The 26,476-nt window shown below is 34.3% G+C and overlaps 2 protein-coding genes across 3 annotated transcripts; one reads left to right on the top strand and one right to left on the bottom strand.

The window, feature by feature from the left end:
* Positions 1 to 91: 91 nt before the first annotated feature.
* On the bottom strand, positions 92 to 6,750 carry LOC113736019 (tabersonine/lochnericine 19-hydroxylase-like). The gene is made up of 2 exons (XM_072083195.1): positions 6,060 to 6,750; positions 92 to 642 (listed from the first exon to the last, which is right to left on the bottom strand). The coding sequence occupies exons 1-2, from the start codon at positions 6,748 to 6,750 to the stop codon at positions 92 to 94; spliced, it is 1,242 nt and encodes a 413-aa protein (XP_071939296.1).
* An 8,472-nt stretch (positions 6,751 to 15,222) lies between these two features.
* On the top strand, positions 15,223 to 21,843 carry LOC113735152 (ubiquitin-like modifier-activating enzyme 5). Of its 2 annotated transcripts, XR_003459518.2 has the most exons (15): positions 15,223 to 15,476; positions 16,166 to 16,234; positions 16,328 to 16,441; positions 16,922 to 17,050; positions 17,331 to 17,399; positions 17,851 to 18,003; positions 18,173 to 18,209; positions 18,774 to 18,856; positions 19,179 to 19,253; positions 19,751 to 19,825; positions 19,912 to 19,998; positions 20,091 to 20,206; positions 20,383 to 20,429; positions 21,388 to 21,586; positions 21,725 to 21,843. XR_003459518.2 is itself a non-coding variant. In XM_027262119.2 (14 exons), the coding sequence occupies exons 1-14, from the start codon at positions 15,375 to 15,377 to the stop codon at positions 21,531 to 21,533; spliced, it is 1,302 nt and encodes a 433-aa protein (XP_027117920.1). In that variant the 5' UTR covers positions 15,223 to 15,374; the 3' UTR covers positions 21,534 to 21,843. The 2 variants fall into 2 exon arrangements, 1 of the variants encoding a protein (XP_027117920.1); XM_027262119.2 differs by having other exon boundaries at positions 21,388 to 21,843.
* Positions 21,844 to 26,476: the final 4,633 nt, after the last annotated feature.

The following is a 26,476-nucleotide window of genomic DNA, read 5'->3' as shown; positions in this document are numbered from 1 at the left end:
TCCCCATCAATTCTATCTCAAATTTAAAGGTGGCAAGATACAATGGTACTCATAGAACTACCACCAACAGGTATCTTGAATCTTGAAGTGCCTAATTAGGTAGACTTGCAACTAGTAGAAGAGGGACTTTCCTTGGCGTAACGATCCCAGGTGCTTCAGTCATATCCAAATCCTCTGGTCCTGCTCCACCAGCCCATTCAAAATCAAAGCTGCAGATCAAATTTGCGAGTGCAAGTTCAGCTGTAACCAAGGCAAATGCAGAACCAGGGCAGCTCCTCCTTCCGGAACCAAATGGGATGAACTCAAAATTTTGCCCTTTAATGTCCAAAGAGCTATTCAAGAACCTCTCCGGCTGAAACTCCTCAGCATCTTTCCACAGTTTTGGGTCCCTTCCAATTCCCCAAGCATTGATAATCACTTGAGTGCCGGCAGCTATATCGTATCCCATTATTTTGACTGCCTTGCTTGATTCACGAGGAACAAGTAATGGAACTGGTGGATGCAAGCGAAGAGCCTCTTTTATTACTGCTTTCAGGTAATGGAGGTTCTCTAAATCATCCTCAGTGATGTATGTTTTGCATCCTAAGAATTGTCTCACTTCGTTTTGTAATTTGTGCATGGCATTTGTGTTTCTTAATAGCTCTGAAATTGCCACTCAAGCAGCGTAGATGTAGCATGAGTTCCACCTACAATCATGTCCTGCCGGAAGCACAAGAAAATGAAATATGTATTATCGATTCGTTCTTCCGTTGTTTTTTGCGAAACCAAAAAAAAAAAAAAAGGAATTAGAAACTTCTGTCAAGTTATAATAAAATTAAGGGCAAATTACACTTTACTCCCATGGTTTAGTATTTTTGTACATAACCCCCCATAGTTTTAAAAACTATATATAACTCCCTCATAGTTTGGATTAAATTATCAAAGTGACGGAAATAGTCATTCCTAACGGAACCTATAAAAATATCGAAATTACCCTTGTTTAAAAACTCAAATGACTGAAATGATCAAAATATATAAACATAACATATATGACACTCTAACCCTGGTATGGTTTTATATTTTACTATATGACCCCTTATAGTTTAATATTTTATCATATAACGCCCCATATGATTTTCATTATATATACATAACTCCCTTGTGGTTAATAAATAATTTTCAACTTTACATAGGAGTATTTTTAATATTTTAATTGACTCCGTTATAGGTTGCAAATTCTATCATTTTGACACTTTAATCCAAATCATAAGGGGGTTATGAAATCATAATATTCAGTAAACACCCTTATACTTTGCACGAATGTCCACTTTACCCCCTATGATTATTGCATTTATGTATATAATCTTCCTATGTAAGGCCCAAAACAACCAATGCAAAGATCATAAACGAAACAATAAGTAAATAAAAAGGAAAGGATTGCAAACCAATTAACTACCCAACTCCTCTTGAGCTTGTAGATTAATTGAAACAATCTACTTCAAGTTGATGAATTACAATCACTCTTGTGTACAAAGGAAGGTTCACCTCCTCCTTGCCCCAAGCAGCACTCGGTCAAGCCAGGACGTTTTACTATCCCTCAGGACAACCCTCACAGAGCTACACTCATGAAAGATTCACTCACAAATGAAAAGCTTACAATGAACCTCACACCACTAAGACTACAAATATTCTTTTTGGAGTATTTTCTCACTAAAATCTCTCTAGATCTTTTGTATCTTCAGTGTGCCAAAATTGTTTGAAGTATCTGACCAATCACTATTTATATAGGACCAAGAAAGAGCCTCATTAAAGCTTCCAACGGATAGAAAGTAGCTGAAAAGTCAACTAGCCGTTAGAGTGTCGGACGTCCGATAGCCCTGTTTTATGCGTCCGACAGCAGGCAGTGAGTTTCAGAGATTTTCTTCAATTCTTTCGGACGTCCGGTGCAAGCTCTTTGTGCGTCCGACAGCAAACAAACAGATTTGAGAAATTATCTTGTTTCTATCGGACGTCCGGTAGAGACATATTCAGCGTCCGATAGTTTCGTCGACTTCGAAGGATCCTATCGGACGTCCGAAGCATGCGTCCGAAGTTGTGCAATGATTATCGGACGTCCGATCCTGAATTCTTGAGCGTCCGACAGCTTCAGCATACTTTGTCATCTTTCAATTGTACTTGATCTTTGGAACTAATTTGCTTCATAACTGAATAGATCTTTTAAGAGACATTAGTAACATCCATTTGTTTTGTAAACATCAAAAAATAGGAATCAAGATCAACAATCTCCCCCTTTTTGATGATGACAAAACAATGGATGGAAAGAAACAAAAATAAGTATAAGCTCCCCCTCAATCATTGCAACCAAAACTTTTAAGAGCCAAACTCATAATCTCAGAATAACTCCCCCTTACACATTGCATCCATTTCTCCCCCTTTTTGTCATCATAAGAGTAAAAATCAACTACTATAATCCAGCAACAATAACAGAGAATTCAATATTCCAAGAAAAAATAGAGAAATGACAGCAATTACAACAAATCATCATGAGATCAGCATTATTCTTTTATCTCTCTTTTTGACATCATATAGATTCAGTAGTATTCAAAGACATCAGCGAAAACTCAGATCAAAGTATCAAAAGAAAAAATATTATGAACAAGAATCACTGCAATGATTAGACAAAACCTCCTACTTGTTAAAATTAGTATCATGTCTAACTATCCACATGCATTTCATGCATCTTCTCATATTCTTTCTCACATAACAATCACTATTCATGTGACCTTTTTGACAACAAAAATTACACATAACCAAAGAGTTATTTACATGAACAGGTTTAATAAATCTTACTTGTCTTCTCCTATGGATAACAAACTCATTTGCAGCAGAATTTATCTTAAAATGAGGTTTTGATTTATTACTTTGAAAACATTCCTGTTTTTTATGTTGAAGCAACTCATTTAAATCATCCATTCTTCTTTTCAAATCATTTTGTTCCCTTTTGAACATTTCACAAAAACTTGTTTTTCTATCAAGATCCAAGTGTAAAGCAGTCTCACTTTTTTTGAAGTAATCATTTTCAGTTTTCAACTTTTTGTTTTGTTGAAAAAGATTCGCATTATTTCGAAGCAAAAAACTAATTTTCTGTTTTAACTCCTTGTTTCTAACATAAGATTCTTTCAAACTATCATGCAATTTTATAATGAAAGATTCAAGATCATCATCATCTTCATCATCACTTTCAAATTGAGAGCTAGAAGATGTTACCTCATCATCTCCAATGGCCATAAAAGCCAATTGAGCAGACTCTTCTTCCTCTTCAATTTCACCATCGGAATTGCATTCATTCCATGTGAATTGAAATTTGTTTATTCTTGGTTTTCTTCCTTCTTTCTTCTTCATCACTGGACAGTCACTTGCATAGTGTCCAGGTTGGCCGCATTCAAAGCACTGATCAGTTTGCTTTTTGTTGAACTGATTTGGGAATGAATTGCCAGGTCCACCTTTTCTGAATCTCCTCTTGTTGAGTATTCGTTTGAAATTTCTTGTGATGAGAGCGATATCATTATCATCACCTTCCACATCTTTTTCATCTAGGGAGGCAGAATCATCTTCATCTTGTGAGGCTTTTAGAGCAATATTCTTTCGCACTTTTGCATCCTCTTCCTCTTGCACCTTAATCTTAAGTTTCAGCTCATAAGAGGTAAGAGAATTAATAAGAGATTCAATAGGCATAGTATTCAAATCTCTAGCCTCCTCAATAGCAGTCACTTTATTTTCCCAATCATTGGACAAGGCATTCAGGATTTTTCTATTTTTCTCACCAAGAGAATATTCTTTTTCCAGCACCTCTAAATCTTTAATGAGATCATTGAATCTACAATACATTTGATCAACATTTTCATGAGGTTCCATCTTGAAAGATTCATACTTTGTAACTAGAATGGACTTCTTTTGTTCTCTAACATTCTCACTACCTTCATGAATTTCTTTCAGTTTGTCCCAAATTTCTTTAGCTGACTTGCAACCCTTGATTCTAATAGATTCATTTGAGTCTAATGCACAATATAACACATTCATGGCTTTTGCATTTAAGATGAGATGGGCTCTATCCACAGCAGTCAGTTCACTTCTTGTTTTCGGTCTAGATGCATGAGTATTTTCATCTATAAGAGAGGCATCATATGGACCTTCACTAATAATAAACCACAATTCGATATCAATAGATTGCAAAAAGATAATCATTCTTTCTTTCCAACTCATATAATTTGACCCATTAAACATAGGTGGTCTAATAACAGAATATCCTTCAAAAAACATAGCATTATTGGTTGTCATTTTTACTCCCAAGCCGATTGAGCTTAATCTCAAGGAGACCAAGCTCTGATACCAATTGTAAGGCCCAAAACAACCAATGCAAAGATCATAAACGAAACAATAAGTAAATAAAAAGGAAAGGATTGCAAACCAATTAACTACCCAACTCCTCTTGAGCTTGTAGATTAATTGAAACAAGCTACTTCAAGTTGATGAATTACAATCACTCTTGTGTACAAAGGAAGATTCACCTCCTCCTTGCCCCAAGCAGCACTCGGTCAAGCCAGGACGTTTTACTATCCCTCAGGACAACCCTCACAGAGCTACACTCATGAAAGATTCACTCACAAATGAAAAGCTTACAATGAACCTCACACCACTAAGACTACAAATATTCTTTTTGGAGTATTTTCTCACTAAAATCTCTCTAGATCTTTTGTATCTTCAGTGTGCCAAAGTTGTTTGAAATATCTGACCAATCACTATTTATATAGGACCAAGAAAGAGCCTCATTAAAGCTTCCAACGGATAGAAAGTAGCTAAAAAGTCAACTAGCCGTTGGAGTGTCGGACGTCCGATAGCCCTGTTTTATGCGTCCGACAGCAGGCAGTGAGTTTCAGAGATTTTCTTCAATTCTTTCGGACGTCCGATGCAAGCTCTTTGTGCGTCCGACAGCAAACAAACAGATTTGAGAAATTATCTTGTTTCTATCGGACGTCCGGTAGAGACATATTCAGCGTCCGATAGTTTCGTCGACTTCGAAGGATCCTATCGGACGTCCGAAGCATGCGTCCGAAGTTATGCAATGATTATCGGACGTCCGATCCTGACTTCTTGAGCGTCCGACAGCTTCAGCATACTTTGTCATCTTTCAATTGTACTTGATCTTTGGAACTAATTTGCTTCATAACTGAATAGATCTTTTAAGAGACATTAGTAACATCCATTTGTTTTGTAAATATCAAAAGATAGGGATCAAGATCAACATCCTATACTTTTATTCAAGGTTGTCAGGTTATTATTCGGTTTAATGCTTAAGTAAGGACAATAATGGTATTTAATAAATGGCATTACATAGGCTATATTTTTGTCAAATTTCCACTTTACATGAAATTACATGGGATAATGTGAATATTTGAAATGTTAGAAGGATGATATGACAATCTATGAATCTACATGCGGTTATGTGTAATTTACCCAAACTAATATTTGAATGCCTTGAAGAAAATTTTGGTGTCTGCTTAGTAGCTCGCTGTTTTCAGTTATACCTCAAAGGAATATATTCCTGCTCTACTTGTCTATATAATGTATACACACATTATTTTATAAATACACATATATTCCATTCTAAAATTCGTAACTTGCCATTGGATCATTGGCTTTGGACAAGAAAAACACAATCAAAATAGAAGAATATCGCAAGTTATTCACTTGGTATGCCAAAATAATAGTAAATGACTATGGTGGTTTGGAACTGTTTGCAAATATGGTGCAACCCTATAAGCAGTAACGTCTTTTATTATCTGAAGATTACTCGTTATTCCTAGGTAATTTGTGTGAGTATCTGAAAATCAACTTTTAATTTTTTATTCAACCAAAGCCCAAATGCCATCAGTTTTTTCATTTTATACGAAAATATGCATGCAATTCAGCTGATAAGTGTAAATCGAAACGTTAAAATTGAAATAGGCAGATAATCAAAAGAAAGAAAGGAAATATAAAGAGCTGATAATAGATTTTCTTTACCAGGATGATGGCTTTACGGGAATCTCGCTCAAAAGCAAAACCGGTAGCATTTGTTCTCTGGATTTCGAGTAAAACATCCACAAGATTCTGCTGCTTCTCATCACCACCATTCTTGTTTCCACTTTTTTCCTGCTTTTTAACTGCCTCTTGAAGAATTTTTTCCAAATATTCATCAAAATCTTTGGCCACTTTTTTAACCTTTGCTTCCAACCCATTAACATTATTGATCCATGAAAGCCATGATATGTAATCTCCAACGTTAAAAACACCCAATAACATGATAAATTCCTCAAAAAGTTCCTTAAACCTGCTGCCACTTTCCTTTTCTGAGTACCTTTTTCCTATGACAACCCTCGAAACTATATTGTTCGTAAGTGTTGCCAAAATTTCGTCTATACGAATTATCGAAGACGGAGCACAAGATTCTTTAATTTTTTTCAACATTGATTCAGCCTCTTCTTCTCTTATGCTTCGGAACGACTGAACCCTCTTGTTACTTAGAAGCTGAAGTACACAAATGCTTCTTACTTGCCTCCAATATTCGCCGTAAGGAGAAAATGCTATGCTATTGAATTTGTAGAGTAGTCTCCCAGCAAAGGCTGCTTTTGGCCTATTGGCAAAGATTAAATCATGTGTTTTCATCACTTCTTCAGCTGCATCAGGGGATGAGATAATTAGCACCGGCTTGCTGCCCAGATGAAGCAGCATTGGGGAGCCGTATTTTTGAGCTTATGATTTCAGAGAGCGTTGAGGGATTGAACCGAGTTGATGAAGGTTTCCGATTATGGGAAGCTTTGGAGGGGAAGGTGGAAGTTTCTGTGAGGGGTTTGAAGTGGAATTTCGCCATTTGACAACAAGGATAGTGAAGAGGAAAAAAAGAAGTAATGAGATAGAATGTTTGAAGAAGAAGGCAATTGTTTGCTCAATTGGAAGTATATACATCTTTGCTTTTCCGTTCAGAAATGTGAATTGGTTTGCTTTTGCTTCGTTTGAGTTCCCTGCTACATTTATTAGCTTCCACTAAGAGCCCGCTTTTATAGATAATTTGAAATGCAACTTCCAGAGGGGCAAACAAAATGAATGTAAGCCTGTTTTTACCTGGCAGGGACATTGATCAGGTAACTGAAAATCTTTGATTAGATTCTTAAACCCTCTTCTTTTTCATTTGAACATGGTAGGAATTTTTAACTGAAAGTGGAAATTGGAACTAACTTTATTCGTAATCCTAAATATGAACAATAATCACGAATGATGTATTAAGTTGAATAAGGTTTAGGCAGCAGAATGCCATAATCAATCATCATTTCACGCATTGAAATAGCAAATAAAACAAGATAAAATGTAGATAAAAAATTCACAACAACAGTCACAACTAATTCTGTATTTTTTAACACATCAGGGGTCCAGATGGTCAAAAAAAAAAAATTTCTGAAGTTTATTTGTCGTATTTTTTGACTTTACTCGATGGCCTTTCCCTAAAATCCCCAAAAGCAATCAAGATTGGCTGCACAAGAAAGAGTGAAAGCCAGCACTCTCCCCCCCCCTACACCACCCAAAAAAACAAACAATCCTCTTGGCCTATTTTCTCCCTTAAGCTCTTAGAATACTAGAATATCTTATAAAACATTTTTTTAAAAATTAAGGGGTATAACTTGTCAGTGTAAAAATGAAGGGGATCTGAATGGTTCTTTAAAGTTCATACTCTTTGTTTCTGCCTTTGCAGTAAAATTATGCATTATTGCTTACTTTTCAGAGTGAATTACGAGTTTTCCAATTCCAAAAGAAAAAAAAATCCACTTAGCCATGCCAAAATCGAATCATGAAGAAGAAGAAGAAAAACATGTATTTCAAATTGGAAAAGCGGTCTGCATGAAAATTTAAAATATTTGGACGGCTAAAACAATAATAGATACAATGATTGGTTGCAACAAAAAAAAAACGATCGGATAATTAATCTACTTAATATTGCAATCATACAAAGGGATCGTAGCAAAGATAATGGTATCATTGGTGATCCATCACATTTTTTAAACAAATATAAGATAAAGATACATGCCAATACTCTTCACTAATGTGCTTTGATTTACTGTCATAACACCTTTAATTAATTAAGTCTAGATTTTACCTAAAAAAGTTTGGAAATATTCAACATCTACTTTTGACTAAATAGTTCGTTATGTTTCACGGTAAACACTTGGATAGACTCGCCTGTATAGACCATGTGATCCAAATTTTAACACACCATCTTACTAACCCAAAAATTGAAGATGTGGTAAAATCTAGACCGCATGATCTATAAGACTAAATCTATGTAAGTTTTCTTATTTTTCTTGTTTCAAAATTTGAACTGTTTTTCTTTTTAAAAGACCATATTCCACTTTTTAGCTTCTAGCATTCCACTCATGCATCCTTTATAGATAACTTGAATTGAATAAATAGGCATAAAAGAACAGTTCCTGGATAAATAGGCATAAAAGAATAATAGGACTACGCTGCTATCAAGAAATTGAACAGTTATCATGATCTTTTTTTTTTCACTTCACTTTCAGTTAGGAGTTGACACAACCGTCAAGATCGATTATGAAATCCGACCCCTAGTATGTAGCAACTAATTTAAAAGTTGATAGATAAATACAGTTCAGTGTAATGATAGTGATGTATCAACAAGAAAATAAACACTCACAACTATTTGTCTAATATTAACCAGTTTTAAGTAAAGAATTTGTCTAATAGTGTGCATTTGTCAAATGGCACCTTTCTACGGCATCGGACATGAACGACATCTTTCGCAAATTTTCCAACTTGTGATGGAAAGAACGACGGGCTTGTTCTTCGGCTTCAGCTTTCAGATTTCTTGCTTGTATGGATTAGGGATTTTGAGGGATAAGCTGAATTTATGAAACTGTGTGAGAGAGTGCTGTGACTTGGGGAGGAAGAACTAAATTAATTTGGGGACTGGGTTTTGTGAAAATTGACAAAAATATCTCTTAAAATTTAGGCGTGCACCTCACGTGATATGTTTGAATTGACGCCAATACAAGTTGATTTAATTGATAAGGACAAATCATTTTCTCACGTAAGGTTGTTTGTTTGAATGCCACTATTGATGCAAGAATTGTATTAATGGATGATTTGTAATAATTTTTACAAGCGATCTGTGATCTCGAGAACAATATCTGATCGAAACTGAACCTACCTAAAACTTTTTATTAAAAAAAAAGTTGGTTAGTTGAAAAAAAATAATAGTGTTGTGACTTCTGAATAATAATTTTGATTAGTTTAGTGATGTCCTATGCATTTTACGAAGAAGATATCATTATAGGGCCTTAGCATAGGAACTCAAGCACAGCCTACAATGTTTGTGCATAATTATAAGTGGGAAATTCAATAGGAACGATAGTCGGTCCATTAATTAAACGAATTATGTTTTTTTCGTTTTGACCTCTATCAAAAAATCGAATTTAAATTTGTATCCACCAAATTGAATTTAGACCTTTATTGAAGAAAATTGGAGAACAGGATGATCAAATAGCGTGAAGGAGCATCTGTGCGAGGAATATGTTTACTTTTAGTTCATGATAACAATAAGGCAACTAATAGTGTGATTTTGATAACAATAGTGTGATTTTGATATACACCAATTTAGAAATTTCATTTAAAAAATGTGCTAATTTAATGCATCAAAAAGGGCATATTTTATTGAAATCACTAAAGTTGGAAAAGTTTTTAGTCGAATGATGCATGAGTTTTTCTCTCTTTCTCTTTGATTCTTCTATAGTTATTTAATCATCAACTACATAGGTTTGGGACAAGTTGAAACATTTTCTCAATTTAGAGGAGCAAATTGAGATTTTCATAGTTTGAGTGACTAAATTGCGCTTTTATAGTTTGAGAGACTAAATTAAGATTTTACACCACTATAGAGAATTAGAATGAAACTTCTTCGATTTGATTACATGAAATTGAAATATTTTGCTACTTTGTAAGATTAAATTAAGATCTTCACCGTTGAAAGGACCAAACTCAAATTTTAGATCGCTTTGGAGGATCACATGAAATTAAGCCATTAGAAAAAATCATTGATGGGACAAAAGGCACTATACAGCATGGAGACAATGACATCTCCTCTTCATAAGGATCAAGCGATTTCTTGAAAAAAATTTTGGAAAATGCCAAAAGGGTGATGCCATTTTAGTTCATCAAAGGAGACAAACGCTTCTATTAAATCCCAGATAGTCTTAATTAGGTTCTTGAAGTCAAAATGATTCATTCTAACAACATTTAGGTTGATAGACTATATCTACTTTAGGGTAAAATACAAAATCCCTAATAGTTTAGCTGAAAGTTAGGAAACCCTCCTCCTCTTGCAAAAATAATTGCCATCCAGCCAAAGAGAAGGGCGCTCTAGAGTTGAAGGAATATGAAGAATTGTGGTATATACATGTTCAAATGACCTATTGTGATTTGAAGTCATTTGGCAATTATAAAGAAATCATCCAAATTAACGACAGGTGAACTACGCTTACCAAACATGCTAGTGTAGATATAGGCAAAAGAGGAAAAAAAAAAAAAACATGCGAGTTCAGATGGCAGTGTATAAGGTAATTTGGATATTTCACTTTTCAATTTCTTTTTCCTTTATTTTCTTTTCCATTTTTCTAGCATTCTTCTCCATCTAATTTCTATTGAAGCACACCAGACAATAGGAATGGTGGCGCACCGCCGTGCTATCCCAATAGCCACTCCGGCTACCATCATTTTGGTGGCAGAATTTCAACAAATTTTCAACCTAAATTGCACTTTTTTGTATAGATTGTTATAATACTGTCGATTTTGGCCAAAAGTAGGCGGAAAATGGTAAAAAAGACCCAACATTGAAATTGGCCAGCCTCTTGGTCTATCTAAATCATTTTTAATCCTTATAAAATTCACATCCGGACAATCCTTAGAAGCCACAGCACAATTATACAGTAACCATTTAACATGATAAAACAAGGATAAGCACAAGTTTGAGGCAAAACCAAGATTCAGTTCTTTTGAACCTCAAACCTCAAAACCAAGATTTGCTTCTTTTGAACCTCAAACCCCTCAAGTTCTAAAGCAAACAAGGAAAAAAAAATTCATCTTAAGGTGTGCATGGACGAGATTAATGTTTAATTAGCAAAATAATAAACAAAAGTCCACATCCGATTTCAAATTCTTTTTTTTTTTCACTAGAGCTTTTTAACTTTCTTTTTTGGGAGAATTGGATTAGTCGTCCCTCACATATTGCAAATGTGAAAATTTAGTCCCCCAGAACGAAAATGATCAATTTTGGTCCCTAACAAATAAAAAAGGATCCATTTTAGTCCTTTTGCACTTTTCCGAGCGATTTTTGGCCGGAATGTGTCACGCGCACATCACGTGCCCAACTTTAAACGGTAAAAAAGGCAAACCACTTTAATATTGACCAAAAATGTGGGCAAATACTTGCATGAACTTGGTCCACCACCTAGATTGTAGATCCCTTAAACAGAAAATAGCCACATCACACTTTGCATATAATAATATTCAAAAAGTCTTCAAAAGTTCAGATCAACTTGGACTCTTAATTAAATGAAAATAAAAGGAGTTTGACTAAAGAAATCAAATGCACAATCAAAAAACTTTCAAGCAATAATTGTATTTGTCGCTAGACCATTCGGATCCAGGAAGGGATGAAGAGAAGGTCGAGGGAAGAAAAAATGAGTTTGAACCCAAGGAGAATAAAAAGGATAGGAGATTGAAGTGAGATGAAGTGAATCCAAGAAACATCCCTCTCCAAATCTTGATTTTCCTTTTAACTCTTTTAATTAAATTTTTCCTGCTATTTTGTCTTACATCAAGGATGATTCTTATCTTTAGATGTGAAATTGGGGGCATTCAGACACTTTCATTGGTACAATTTTTGCTGAAGACTTCAAGTGAGAAGTACTACTTTTTAATGGTTATTTTCTATTTCAAAATTTAGTTGCTCTTCATGGATAGATTTTCACCTTGTCCAATAATGTATAATAATAGAAATGGTGGATGTTCTGCCAAAGGTGGGGAAAGAGTTAAAAGCATACGAAACTATGGAGACATTGAGAAAGTTTTTTTTTTTTTTTTTTTAATGATATTGAATATTTGGTGGCCTTTGGGAGATCTTTAGAAGCTATTGTTGGATATTGGATAAGCTATAGGAGGATGCTAGCGGCAAGAGTTAATTGGAGTCTCCTTTCTTTGTTTTATCCCTTTTTTTTGGAAGAAAAAAGGTTGGGGTTTAAGATTCTTGCTTGATGTTCTGCATCTTGGTTTTCTGGGTTCTTGTTTATATCTCAGATGTTGCCATTATTTTCCTCAAAATTCTTCCTTTTCACGTATGAAGAGGAAAGCCCTCTATTTAACTCTAATTAATTAACACCAGAAGACGTGGGAGGATCAAAACTATACAAGCATTTTTTCTTTCCTTTCAAACTACTAACCGAGCAAATTTTTCATACTTCTGTCATTAGTGATAAAGCTTAGATTTAGGGTTTGGAAGAGTTGAAGGAGGTTGAGGAGTAATGGTCCCTCACATTTTTTTAAATCAACATTAAAGTAGTCTACCATTTTTACCCTTTAAAAATTGCGCACGTGATGTGCGCATGACATATTCCTGCAAAAAATTGTTTGGAAAAGTGCAAAGGGACTAAAATTGATTCTTTTTTATTTGTTAGGTACTAAAATTGATCATTTTCGTTCTGAAAAACTAAATTTTCACATTTGCAATATGTGAGGGACGATTGGTGTGATTCTCCCTTCTTTTTTTTTTTTTTTTATACGATGATAACCACGACAATGATCACGATGATATGAAATTGGAGAGTGAAGATGAAAGTTTTAGTGGTAACATCGCAAATGTGGGTTATTTGGGCACGAAAACTGTCTCGTTCAGTGAAGGAAAGAAAGAAATTTTTAGAATTTCAATTCTGCCCCTAAACTAGTGTTTTTCTTCAAGAAATAAAAAAGGAAAACAAACTTTTTAAAATTATAATTAAGCCCCTCAATTGATCCCTGTTGTTTAGAAAATTGGGATAGTTTGGGAATTTCAAACTTCTTTGTTCCATATCAGTTTAAATCACAGGGAGTTTCATGGATATCGTTGAAAGATAAGGAGGTTCCATGAATTTCAGTTCACTTATATTATCCTCTAATTTATCAATGAGAGGCTTGAATGAATTTGAAAACTTCAAGGACGTCTTAATTAGTTCTCCAAAGTAAAAAGTTGGTTCCAATTAACAACACCATTCTAACAATATTAGGTTGATAAAGAGTTGACTATACTTAATTTATCAATGAGAGGCTTCATTGAAATGTTTAGTTGGACACATTCCACGTTTAGTTTTCTAAATTCACTTCAATTCTTCTCCTAATTACATAACCCTTGAAATGTTTGGATCCGTACTCTTTGCAATCACTCCTTAGGGGCAAAATGGCAAACGCGTTCACTAAAGTATCAAAGATTTTTTTTTTGTTTTGATTACTAAGGGGGTGCTTGGTTCATGCTCCGGAATTGGAATTGGATACGGAATGAATTATAAAAAATCAGTATGGGTATAAGCTCCTGGTATCATTGGTGCTATCATTCCCACGGGCGATGCTTGGTGTGGGCTGGGTATTAAAATTTATTTTTGCTTCTTTTTTTTCTCCTTTGGACTTTTTGTCTTCTTGGCTCGATGCCTCCCCACCGCTAACTTTACCAAACCAGCACCAATCAAAACTTCTTCTTTTGTGCTTCGTTTTGCAATTATCAATCAAAAATCCATGTCTAAAATAGAAGATTTGGCACATGGTGTCTATTTATTTTTCGTTGTTCTGAAATTGGCAAATAGAACTTTAATTAAACAATTCAAAAACAAATCCCAAAATGAAATGGTGAATTCCATCCCAATCCTTTGAAATCTGTTTGCAAGCACGACTGCAATCCACCTATGGCCACCAGCCTTCTTGCCATTAAACATCAGTTTTGCTTTTCACAAGGAGAAGAGGGAGATTGGGTTGCCTGCTGAGAGGAACGATTTGATAGTGAAAGAGGAATTTAGCGGAGGAGGAGGAGGAGGAGGCTCGGGAGCTTTGATCTCAGCGAGGTAGATGGACCCGATGTTGCCGGAGCCGAGGCAGTGGAGGAAGCGGAGGTCGGAGAGGGAGAGGGTGGAGGAAGGGGAAGCGGAGCAGGCGCGACGGATGGCATCCCAGCAGGGATCACCGGAGGGAGTGGAGGAGTAAGGCTTTTGGTGGGCTGTGGGGGGAAGAGGGAAAACGTGGTGGGCGGAGGAGGAAGAGGAGGAGGTTGCAGTGCATGTGGTCTCCGAATTTATTCACTGTTGGAAATGAGATGAGGGTTTTGAGTGATTCCTTCCAATTTAGTCGGGAATCATGAATTGGGTATGATTCCAATATTTCAATTGCCATTACAGTGTACCAAGCACTAAATATTGGAATTATTGTCATTCCACATGCCAAACCCCTCAAACCAAGCGGCCCCTAAAATTTGTTTTAGCCAAGTTCGTCAATCAAATAATGAAAAGAACGTTAATTTTTTGTCAGAAACAAAAATATATAGGTCCAAATATTTATTTTTACATTAGTTGAGAGATTAATTTGATTAAAGAAAAGGTTTAATGACCAGAAATAAGAAATCTTAATTAGTTCAAGGACCACTTATACCATTTATTTTATTCTTAATCCGTTAATATTTTTAAATTAGACATTAGTGTATATAAGCACCTCATCCACACATAATAATAATTACAATTCTTGATGAAATCATGTTGCCCAAAACCAACTATAAATATGAATCAAAAGAAGTAAATGTATAAATATAAAATTATAATAATTGTACATATCAAACTGCTGTAATAGATAGATAAACGTGTAAACGAATTTAATCAAATTGAACACTCTAATTATAAAGTTTGTTTGTTAGCTTGTAATCGCGTTCAAGCTTGACCTGTTGATCTACCGAACTGATTTCATACCACACTTTTTTATCAAATTGCGATCAAGTAATTTGAATATTATGCATACATTTCATGCTATAACTAAAACCACATTTTAATGAATATTAATTGTTCGCCCTATTAACGTAAGACTGATAATATTTGTAATTACTACTTTGTCCCTTTAGACAGAGCACTTGGACAGAGGCGCCAACCCAGGCCCCCTATGCGTTTCTGCTTTCGAAAGCCTTTTTGGATTCAGATTCCTTGCCTCGTATCCGCATTTATTGCCCAAATCGTTTTTCCGAATTTTCAAGGAAAGGGAAAAGGTTGAAGGCATTGGAAGCATAAGCAATGGGATCATCAATGGAGACTGAGCTCAAAGAGATTTTTAACGAACTTAATTCTCTGCAAAATTCATTGCCAGATCCCTCTCATCAATCCCAAATCCATCAAGTAAGCCTCCCTATTATTGGGCTTTTCAGCTATTTAATTTTGATTCCATTCTTCTGTTCTAATTTTAATACAGTTGCTGTATATATTGTAGTTAGCTCCGAAAGATCAAAGCTTGCATGACATATGAAATTAAAAGGGAATTTTAGAAATTCTTGAATTTCAAGTTATGTTAACTTTAAATGCCAATTTGAGGTTATAACCTCATATAAACTGTGGGTTTTGCTGGTTTTCTTTTGTTATTTTGTTTCTTTTTATGGGGGGACAGGTTTTGATTAATGTAGAACTGGAGCTTGAATAAAGGGGAATAATCCCCAAGTACGTTGACTATACTATTGCAAAGAATCGTTATGTGCAAACATCTTGATGCAAAGAACAGCTGCTAGAGCAGGCCTGCAAAGACTTAAAAGTCAGCTGCTTTTTGGGTTTTGTCCAAATGGCTGATCGGTTCTAGTTATAAAGTTTAATGTTTTCTGCTAATGCCATATAAATTCGTTGTTTTTATGGGTTTTGAGTTTTGATCAAATTCCATATTAGTTCTGATTAAAAAGTTGAATTTTTCTAGTACAAATAATGGGTTTTGCTTGGTGTTGGATTTTTGTTTTTTTTTTTTGAAAAAGTTTCAATCTTTTTCACTGCAATGTGTGCATATAAGGAAATGTGGTTTAATGGCTTAGTGTTTGTGCTTTTAGTTACAATGTCGAATTGAAAGGCTCTCCAATCTTGCTAAGTCAGGAGGCATGCACCGCTCGAAAGTTAAGGTAACTGTGTTCAGCTGCTCCTATGGTTGTATCATACCATTTCAGCTGCTTTACTATATTGCATCCCATAATCTTATACTTATTCTATTTTAGGATATGAGTGCTGAAGTTGTTGATAGCAATCCCTACAGTAGGCTTATGGCGCTTCAGAGAATGGGCATTGTGCAAAACTATGAAAGAATAAGGCAATTTTCAATTGCCATTGTTGTAAGTATCTTAGCATATCCCGTTATCCTTATTTGTTATGTTTCCAATGCCTGTTTCTCATTTCACATGATTGTCTTAATATGCTGCTCTTTCTCAAGATTTCTGCATGAACATTGTTCTAGTTCATAAATACATATGTTTAGGTTTGGAAGTTACACGAGATTAGAAAGGCATCTTTATTATTCTTTACTTGTTGATGTGAAGATTTATTCATATCATTTGCTTTTTCAAATTATTAAAACAACTCCTGAACCTGATATTGTTTTAAATATGGACTTGTTTATCAGTCTACTACATATCATATCCAATTTCTAGTAAATAGTTTTTATCCACTTGATAAGTTTATCTGAAACTCCACTGGGAGCTCAATGTTGTGCTTTGATTTTGGAGAGGATAGATGAGTTGGATCTTTCAATCACACTATATTTCTGCATCCAAAAATAAGCTTTGCCTCTCTTCATTCTCTGATTTTATGTACAGGGTATAGGTGGTGTGGGCAGTGTTGCCGCTGAAATGTTGACAAGGTGTGGCATTGGTCGTCTATTGTTGTATGATTATGACAAAGTGGAGTTAGCTAACATGAATAGGCTTTTCTTCCGTCCAGAGCAGGTTTGTTCTTGAAGCATTTTCAGATTCTGTTTCCTCTTGTTGGATAGTATGATGTAGATACTAAATCAGTACATTTTATTTGATTTTTTAAATTTATTTTCTTCTTTTTTTCCTCGAAAAGCAAGCTGAGGTGTTTTAATTTGGGCATGTATGGTTGTTTCTCCCAAGTTTTCAACAATATTCACGGAATCATAATGCTGCTATCTTTAAATATGAAATTATAATCTATAGTTACTTGTCTAACTGTCAGTTTTTTTTTCCTTCTTCTTCTTTGTCTTAGGTTGGCATGACGAAAACAGAAGCTGCTGTTGAAACTCTTTCTGACATTAATCCAGATGTTGTCTTTGAGGTGATGTTTTCAAGTGATATTCCTGCTTCTGATTCCTTTGCCTTTTATACTCCTAACCCTTCAATGTTTGCCCTTGTTTATGCCAAATTTGCTGCATGGAAGTCAGTTACATCTCCACTGATAAATTCTGCTTCTTGTTTATACCATTTGACTATTCTTGTTATCCTGTTTCATTCATTAGTGGTTTTATCCACATTACTAAAATTTGTGTTAGCACCTTTGCACCTTGTATACCCCAGCTCCCAAACAAAGAAACATAAATCAAAAAGTGAATGTGCCAGTAGTTTTGCTCTAGAATATTCTGATTTTTATCACTTTTATTGTCTGCTTTCACTGTATGTTGTTATTCTTAATTTGAGCATGAAGTTTGCTTCCTGTTAGCAGAAAAACACTATATAGCTAGGACATTATCATTTAGGTAATGATACTATTTAGGTTTTGAATGTTGCAGAGCTATACACTGAATATTACAACTGTTCAAGGTTTTGAAACTTTTATGTCAAGTCTCAAAAATAAGTCGTTTGGCCCACATAAAGAAGGTAGCGGAGTGGATCTTGTATTAAGCTGTGTGGATAATTATGAAGCAAGGATGGTAGTAAATCAGGTAACAGTTGATACTAGATGCATTTTCGGATTGGTTCTGATGCATTTGTTTTACTTCCACTAGTTCTATAGAAAATGTTGGAATCTCTTCTGTTTCCTTTTTCTTTTTTTTTTTTTTTTGTGACTCAATGTTACAATTTTGTCTTAACTAAAGTTGCACTTTTTTCCAGGCTTGCAATGAATTAAACCAAACATGGATGGAATCTGGTAAGGAAGATGATTCCTTTGTATCTTCTGTATGAAAACGTCAGTTTGTTTGGCATCATACAAAGTTTTGTTGCATCTTTGAGTATGGTTATTCATTTTCTGTAGGTTCATTGGTATATCAAACTCCAATGATGGACATGCTACATCGTAGCACATTTAATTTCTGTTGCTGAAATGCTTTGCAATATTTTTGTTTCTGTCCTCCTAATCTGGTTAAAAACCATGTGTAAAACATCTTTAAAATGCTAGGCTACAGACAAAGCATTAATAGGCTTGGTTATTATGTCTCTATATCTCATTAGATTTGTATTTAGCATATTGTCCTTTTCGAATCCATCTTATTTGCCGTCTATATGACACACAATACTTGAACGCTATGCCTCTATATGTAACTAGTTGTTGAGCTTAGGATATCAAGATACAAGTCAATATTTTGATTCTGCCTCAGGGTTGTTGTATTCTCATCTCTGATTCTGTCTCATAGTTGATGGGATGCTTCAAATGAAAATTTTTATTTGAGCTGGAAATTTTGCGAAGGACTCACAGGAGAGATTGTTTGGGCAGGTGTATCTGAAAATGCGGTTTCAGGTCACATACAATTGCTGGTTCCCGGAGAAACTGCGTGCTTTGCATGTGCACCTCCCTTGGTAACTTCAGTGATCTGGGTGGATTTGAAATATTTGGTGCCAAAACTTTCATTGTTGGATTCTTGTTTGATTCATTTCCATTTTCTCATGAAAACTGTAGTTAGTTGACATATATTGTAGCATTTATGTATTACTGATAAATTTTTTATTCTGAAACTTATCTTGCATTTGCAATCAATTGGCCTTATGTTGGTCCTTTGCATCTTTGCTTGCTATGCTCTTTTTTTTTTTGGGAGAGGGGGGGGGGGGGGAGGGGGAGGGGAAGGGAGATCATTTATCTTTCAAAGTTAAGAAAGTAATCTACAACTAAATTATCTGTCAGGTTGTTGCTTCTGGTGTTGATGAACGCACACTAAAGCGTGAAGGGGTTTGTGCTGCATCTCTACCAACTACCATGGTAATAACTTTTCAGTTTTCAGAAAATGTAGAGATGTTTCTATCTTTTTGTCATGGAGTTATTTGCTATATATAGCATAACTCAAGTTGTTTGACAACTTCCTTTGGCAAATAGTGAACCTTCATCATCCTCAGCATTAGAATCCTGAAAATAGAGTAATATCGTATACCAATGATTAACTAATAAATGATAGGAAATCTCAATCTTGGATTGAAATCTTTCCATGACATTCATGTTATTTTACATGCTTGTATCTGAGAGACCGTCTTGCAACCCTTTTTTAACCGGATGGGGTTTTCTTTACATAATGACTTTTTGATTATTGATCACTCCTCTCTTTTTGCTAAAACTTTTACATAATGCTGCATTTCATTAATTTTTATTACATGGTTATAAGTCCAAATTTCTTGTGCATATTAAGTGTGAAGGCTTGAGCATTGCTGATTAGTTTTTGAATTTTGTGTTCTATGTTTTTGCTATTTTGCTTGACTTGACAGGGTGTTGTTGCTGGGCTTCTTGTTCAAAATGCTCTTAAATATTTGTTAAAGTTCGGGCAAGTTACCCCTTATCTGGTACAATTTAAATCCTCATTCTCCTCCGTAAGAAATATATTTGGAATTAAGCATCAAATGTCACTGATTCTTGTTTTTGATATCAGGGTTACAATGCCCTCAAAGATTATTTCCCAACAATGGAAATGAAGCCAAACCCTCAATGTTCAAATTCAGCATGTTTGGAACGACAGGTAAATAAAGCACAATGGAGAATTTACAAGTTGTTTGCTTTTTTATTTTACATATTGGCTTCTATGTTGAGCAAGTGCTACATGTGCTGCAGAAAGAATACATTCTTGTAAAGCCTGCCAGGGATGCTGCTGCTAGAGCAAAGATGGAGGCCGAAGCACAGTCTGCAACAGAATGTCCCATTCATGCAGATAATGAATGGAACATAAGGTAAGCCTATAGAAGTTTTTCTTTGATTTTCATAGTCTTGTAGTCCAAACATTTGACATTAAGATTTCCTTGTTTTGTTAGTGGATGATCTATTTGAGGAGTACATTAGTTTTCTCTAATCTCTTTATTGTTGGCCTTGTGATTGATGCTGTATCATGTCCTTTTGTGCTTTTCAGTGTCGTTGATGACAGTGAAGTGGCTGGTCCAGATGTCAGAAGTTCAGGTTTTTCTTTTTTTCCAGAATAATCATGCTATCATTAATTTGATTTTAATTAGCCTGTGGCAACTATCACTTGATGTTAAAACTTTCTGTTGATTTTTCAAGATCTACCGTTAAAATGTGAAGCTGGTCAAAGAATGTTAATCATGGAACAAGAAGTTTTGTGATGTTGGTTTGAAGTCACATGCTTATAAGAGGTTCCCTCATATAAGATCCAAGAATGTGTTGGTTAGATGGTTTCAGTTTTCATAGAGAACTGTTTTAATAGTCTCAAAGGCAGATTATAAGATTCTGGAAATATTACTCCTTTTCTTTTTAATTTTTTGGGTCTCTTTTTGTTCTTTCCTTAAGATCAAGGAATCTATATTCTTGAACCATGGGTAAAATCAGCCTTTTTATCATACTACATAACCAGTGCTTGCCCTTTTAGACCACCTAGTTTTTGGAGTTGAAAGGAAAGAATGGTGTTAATCGAAGCTGCTAAGGTGTCAATAATCACTTTTCATTTTCACTTGAAAAGTTAAAGGTAAGGATGGAGATTGGACAAAACATAGTGTGGCAGATTAACCGTTTAATACCTTGCCAGAAAATTGGAGCTTATGTCTTACCTTTGTTCATAAATTGTTTTTCTGTTCTCTCACTTGGAGAAGAGAAGCATAATACGAACCTGGAATTGGTGCTTTCCTCGTTCTGTTGTTCCCACTTTAGTCTCTACAACAAATCTGCAACTGAACTTTAGGTAGTAGTAAACTATTGATTTTTTTTTTATTGTCATGTTTTGTCATCTTAGAAGTGTTTCTGCACTTAAAAAATGTCCTCCCAGTATCTTGAGCTTGTGCTAAGAAGATGAAGGGCTTGATATTAACTAATCCGATTTCTTTGGTTTATTTTTTTTTTCTGCTATTATTGTTATTCAAAGGCCAGCAGAGGTTGACAAGATCCTAAATCTCTTTTCTTTCAGGCATTCTTCCGGATGGCCTTATGCACGAGTTGCCAAGTGCAGATGGATTTTCAAATCTGCCTGTTTCTGGGGATGGAAGCAACCCGCTGGACGACTTGGATGAACTAAGAAAGCAACTTGAGGCCCTTAATGCTGACAAGTCCTGACTTAGTACATGATAAATTTGTTCAGCTAGTATCTTAAGCTAGGAAAATCTCAGGTGAAGGCAGACACTAAGTGCTCAAAGGGTCATGAAGATAAAAAGTGATTAAACTGTACAATTGTTTTTGTTGTGATTTTAAATAGGCTTCTTTTCTTCAGTTCTTACACAACAGCTTTGCCTGTATGGAACCTGCAGGTATAAGCTTGTTATTGGGAAGAGTAGTTTGTCAACAAAGATGGAATCTGTATTGTAGTTGCAGGGCAATTGCCTTTGTGTTTTGGCCTAAAGGAGGCTTGACAGTTTTGTGAGATCAATTTGGTGTACTATAACTTTGTTCTCTAGGTAGATTTGATTACGATCAATCAGTAATTATGTCCTTTAGAGGGCATTTTAACTCTGAAACAGCTGCATAAAATTATATATTTTTTAAAATTTATTGGAGCGTACACTATGTACTTTTTCTTTTTTAATACAAAATAAAATAAAAAAGAAAAAAATCCAACTAAACAACTGAAAATGCAAATGGTTCAAATTCAATAAAACATTGCACCTCACTTTATCCAATTCAAATTCATTATTCAGAAAAAAAAAAAACTGAAAAGTTGAACAACCAGCACGACTTAAAAGAGAGCACTTAAAATGTTTATACAACCAACAAACAATAAACAATTTAGTTTTAATTGAGATAACATTTCATCTCATCAAAATCGAAGCATACAACAAAAACTTTTCATGTAGTTCACCTATAAACACCAAGTTGATTCTAATTTTAAGTATTTCATCTAAGACCACAAAACAAAAAGCACCAATAATTAAATGTCTCCATGTTAAACATGCAATTTTTAAGATTAATAGGAAAAATGGAGTCCATGTTGTCTGCGCTTTATGTTGCACGGTTTTCAAACAAAATTATAAGAAAAATTAAAGATAAATGAAAATGAAAAAACCCAACTACTTTGCAATGGCATTTCAATTGATGACAATGAACTGTCACAAAGAAATAAGGGTAAAATATCAAGAAACTTTCTGTGATTTGCCAAATGTATAATTAACCTCTCTCTGATTTGGAAACTTATACTACAGCTTTCTATGGTTTCGACTAAATTAAAAATTGGATGAAAAGTATCGAATCTAACGGTTGTACATGAAATATCAATATGGAAAGCATCTAATTTGAAAATTGAAATCATTAAGTTATTGAATTATGAAATACTAAATTTGATACACTTGAATGTATATTACATTAAATAATAAGTAAATAACTTGTTACTATTTTTTTGGGAGTGAGTTTTGCTTGAAAAATTCAGTGTCACTTAATTAATTCAGATGTTCTATTTTTGGTTATTAAACACGTCTGAATATGTTAAGATATGAATTAATTAAATTTAAATATTGAATTGAGTTATTAAACATGGCGGATATCAAATCCCTACCAAAAGCCCCTATTGTGGTTTGGATAATTTAGGAGATTTGGATTTGAAATCCACCTACTCGTTGGAGGAATAATAATCATTGGCCACATTGTCACAATCTGTTGAAAAAACTCATAACACTATTGATAGTTCAAGGTTCCTTCTATTTTGTAGTGAATGTGATTTGATGATAATCCTCATGTTCATATTGGTGAGAGATATAGATAGACAATTGGTGCTGGACAACATGAGGAATGCCATTGCCGGAGAAGAGAGAGAGAGGATAAAAACAGTAATGTATGGCGAATAAGAGGCATGTGCAATAACTACACAATACAATACATAATCCAAATTGGACTAACTGAGCTGGAAGAGATATTTAAGCCATAATCTATATCATTTAGGAGTCTTCTATCAACAAATATTCATGAATTAATGGTTGGTCTAATTGCCTTGTCGCTTGGGCACTTGGGTTGTCATCCGGTTGTAGATTTCAGAACTACTCTGAATTTAAAAGCAGTCAAATAACACTTACAAGATACGTCTTCTACAGCAGAAAATTTTAAGCAAACGGCCAAAATAGTCCCTAAACTATTTATCAGAAGCTACAATAGTCTCTAAACTTTAATTGGGGCTAATTTAGTCCCTTCACTATACATGTTTAGTCAATTTAGTCCTTTTTGAGTTGAATCACGAATAATGCAAAATTCTCTCGTAGACAGAGGAGGCAAAAAAAAGAAGCTTATATTCCAGCCTGCATTAAAATCATTAAAAAAAAGTTTTAATGTGACAACATTTATTTTAAGAAATTTGGCAATGTTTACCCTGCAATATGAGCATTCCCAAACAACAACCAAACACACAATATCCCTAAATTGAAATATTCAACAACATTCACTGCATCAGCCACCAAATTTAGTATATAATTTATTTATCACTAAAGTAGCATATAATTTAGCAATGCATATAATTCCGGTTATCAGAATACAAGTCTATATGCCACCAAAACAAAGTCTACATTCAATTTTAGTTAAAAGCCACCAAAAATTTACATAAATGTAGTGAGTTATATAAGGTCACAAACATATGTCAAAGATTTATAATTTCCTTTAGACTTCAACTTCTTCAGCAACATCTATGGAAGCTGCATTAGAGTCCTTGCAATCACTCTCCAGTGGTATTTTCAGGTTCATGAGCCTGCAAAAGATGCATATAAATGAGCACATGTAAATAAGAAATGAAGTAACATATTTATTTTAACATTAAACACATATAGTTTCCTTAGTCCTTTTTCCTTTGCCCTTTTGATAAGTGACTATTTTGTGTTATATTTGAATAACATTTTATGTTACTTTTAGTCACTTTTTTTCAATATTTTATAATAAGAAGAAAATGATCTATTTTGGCTTGAATTAGTTCTAAATGCTACTTAGTGCTTAAATGAGATTTTTTTATCCCTTTTATTCATATGTTTTTGGTTGATTTTGTAAGAGTTGGTAATTGATTCCAATTTGGACTAAAAAAATGCTTGCATTGCGTTGATTAAAGTTCTAAAATTCACGAAGTTGACAAGTTTCAAGGGTATAAAGAAACTTGTCGAAAAAGAAAATTGGACCAAATCCATCCAAGAATTCATGCAGGGATTTTCGGAGGGATTCAAGGTAGATAGTTTTGGCAAAACAGAGACCAATCCCTCCAAGAATTTGGCCACAATTTTGGAAGGATTGCTAGTGGGATTCAAGTCAAATGTTGCGGCTACAACTTGCGCAACATGATTTCAACTTCATTATTTCACACCTTTTGAGAGACATTTTATAGAAGATTTATAGCTATAAAATGGAGATTCTAGCAATAATTCTTGATATTATTTCTTCTATAATGATGTGTTTTAGCTTTGAAGTGCAAAATATTGACATATTGGAAGCTTTGTTCATATTGAAGATACAAGTGAAGGAACTTATAGATTTCTCTATAAATAGAACTTGTATCTTTCATTTTGAGGGAGTTTGGAGAGTACAAGAGCACACTACAAAAATGTAGCTCTTATATTTTCTTACTTTTAGGTTAGTATGGTATAGTTTAGGTAGTATTGTGCGTCATCAACTCTTGTACATTAGCTAGATTAGGATGAAGATGGAGATGAAGAAGGAGGGCATGAAACTTATGCCACAAAGGTTTTCTCTTCTCCAATTCTTTATCATTTGTATTGGATTCTTATGTTTGGTTAATAAATAAGTTTTGAATTTTATGTTTATTATGTCTTTCTCAAGTTTGTGCTTTGGGTTTCGATTGAATTTTCTATAATTGTATTGTGTTAATTTTTTTGGCTATTTGATGCTATTATTTTGAGCAAATTATTTAGCACTTTTGTTCTTCTAATCATGATTAACGGGTCATTAATTATGATAATCTTAAGGTGTTAGATTTGTAATGAAAATCGAAATTTATCACTGGTACAAAGAAATACTAAACCTAGGGAGTACATTCACTAGAGTAGAAGTACACTTTTGTGGTTTTAGTGATTTATTTCATGCAATTTCATAGAAATAATGAATTTATATCTAACCACGGAGTAGGTATGAATTAGTTATAAGTAGTTGATTCACTACGAGCATAGATTTCATATGATGCAATGATCCTTTGTTTATTTTTTTAAAAAAATTCCTTGGCCCGTTGTGTCATGTAGGCACGACAGGCATAGATCAAGAACAAAGTTCTACACATCCATATTTGGCGGATTTTTTTTGAAAGGGCCATATTCCAAGGAATTCGCCAAGAATCATGAATCTGGACAAATTAAGCCACACGTTTCAGCATGTTACGAATAAATGTACAAAACCGACAAGCTTGTTAACTTTTGTATTTTTTTGCACGTACTATGAGTATGTACGCATGGAAAATTCTTTGATTAGGTGCATTCCAACCTACTCAGTGAAGTAAGATTGCATCACCATTTCATTGATTAGGCTGATTAGGCACCACACTAAACTCTAATTTTTAATGCCCTACAAATAACGATGATCATGATCAACTTTAGAATGCTTAATGTAACAAACTAAGATTAGTATTATCATTATCATTACTATATAAAAAATACCACGAGTCTCGATATTTTGGAATGTGTGTGCATGTCCATATATATATATATATATATATATATATGTATGTATGTATGTGGGTAGGTATGTATGTATGTATGTATATTCTTCGGTCGAATGAAACTCGTCATAAGGAGGAGGGAGAAAAAGAATGGTTTGAAAGTCTGAGAGGAAGCTCAAAGTTATATGGCTCAAGTTCCAACCAGTTAAATGGGCCTTCAAGATCCTATGTAATATTCTGTCTGTCTTAAGAAAAACCAGAGGAAAGAAAAGAAAAATCGGGTTGAAGAGTCTTTGAAAGGTATTACCGGCTGATGCCAAATTGGATACAAGTCCAAGTCTTTGGTCTCAAAAGAATTCTAGTTTCTTAATTAAAGTTATCCTAATACTTGTTGGATAGATTAAAACATATTGTTTGAAGATAAAAAAAAAAAAGG

The sequence above is a fragment of the Coffea arabica genome, chromosome 3c, assembly GCF_036785885.1.
Source record: "Coffea arabica cultivar ET-39 chromosome 3c, Coffea Arabica ET-39 HiFi, whole genome shotgun sequence".
NCBI classification, from domain to species: Eukaryota; Viridiplantae; Streptophyta; class Magnoliopsida; order Gentianales; family Rubiaceae; genus Coffea; species Coffea arabica.
This window is presented reverse-complemented; position numbering and strand designations above follow the sequence as displayed.

Bases quoted from the DNA above. Each gene is read 5' to 3' on its own strand.
- LOC113736019 (XM_072083195.1), bottom strand. From the start codon at position 6,750: ATGCTGCTTCATCTGGGCAGCAAGCCGGTGCTAATTATCTCATCCCCT. The intron at 643-6,059 runs GTAAAGCCATCA...TGGCAATTTCAG, and splicing joins TGCTTTTGAGCGAGATTCCC to AGCTATTAAGAAACACAAAT.
- LOC113735152 (XM_027262119.2), top strand. From the start codon at position 15,375: ATGGGATCATCAATGGAGACTGAGCTCAAAGAGATTTTTAACGAACTT. The intron at 15,477-16,165 runs GTAAGCCTCCCT...TTGTGCTTTTAG, and splicing joins ATCAATCCCAAATCCATCAA to TTACAATGTCGAATTGAAAG. The intron at 16,235-16,327 runs GTAACTGTGTTC...ATTCTATTTTAG, and splicing joins TGCACCGCTCGAAAGTTAAG to GATATGAGTGCTGAAGTTGT.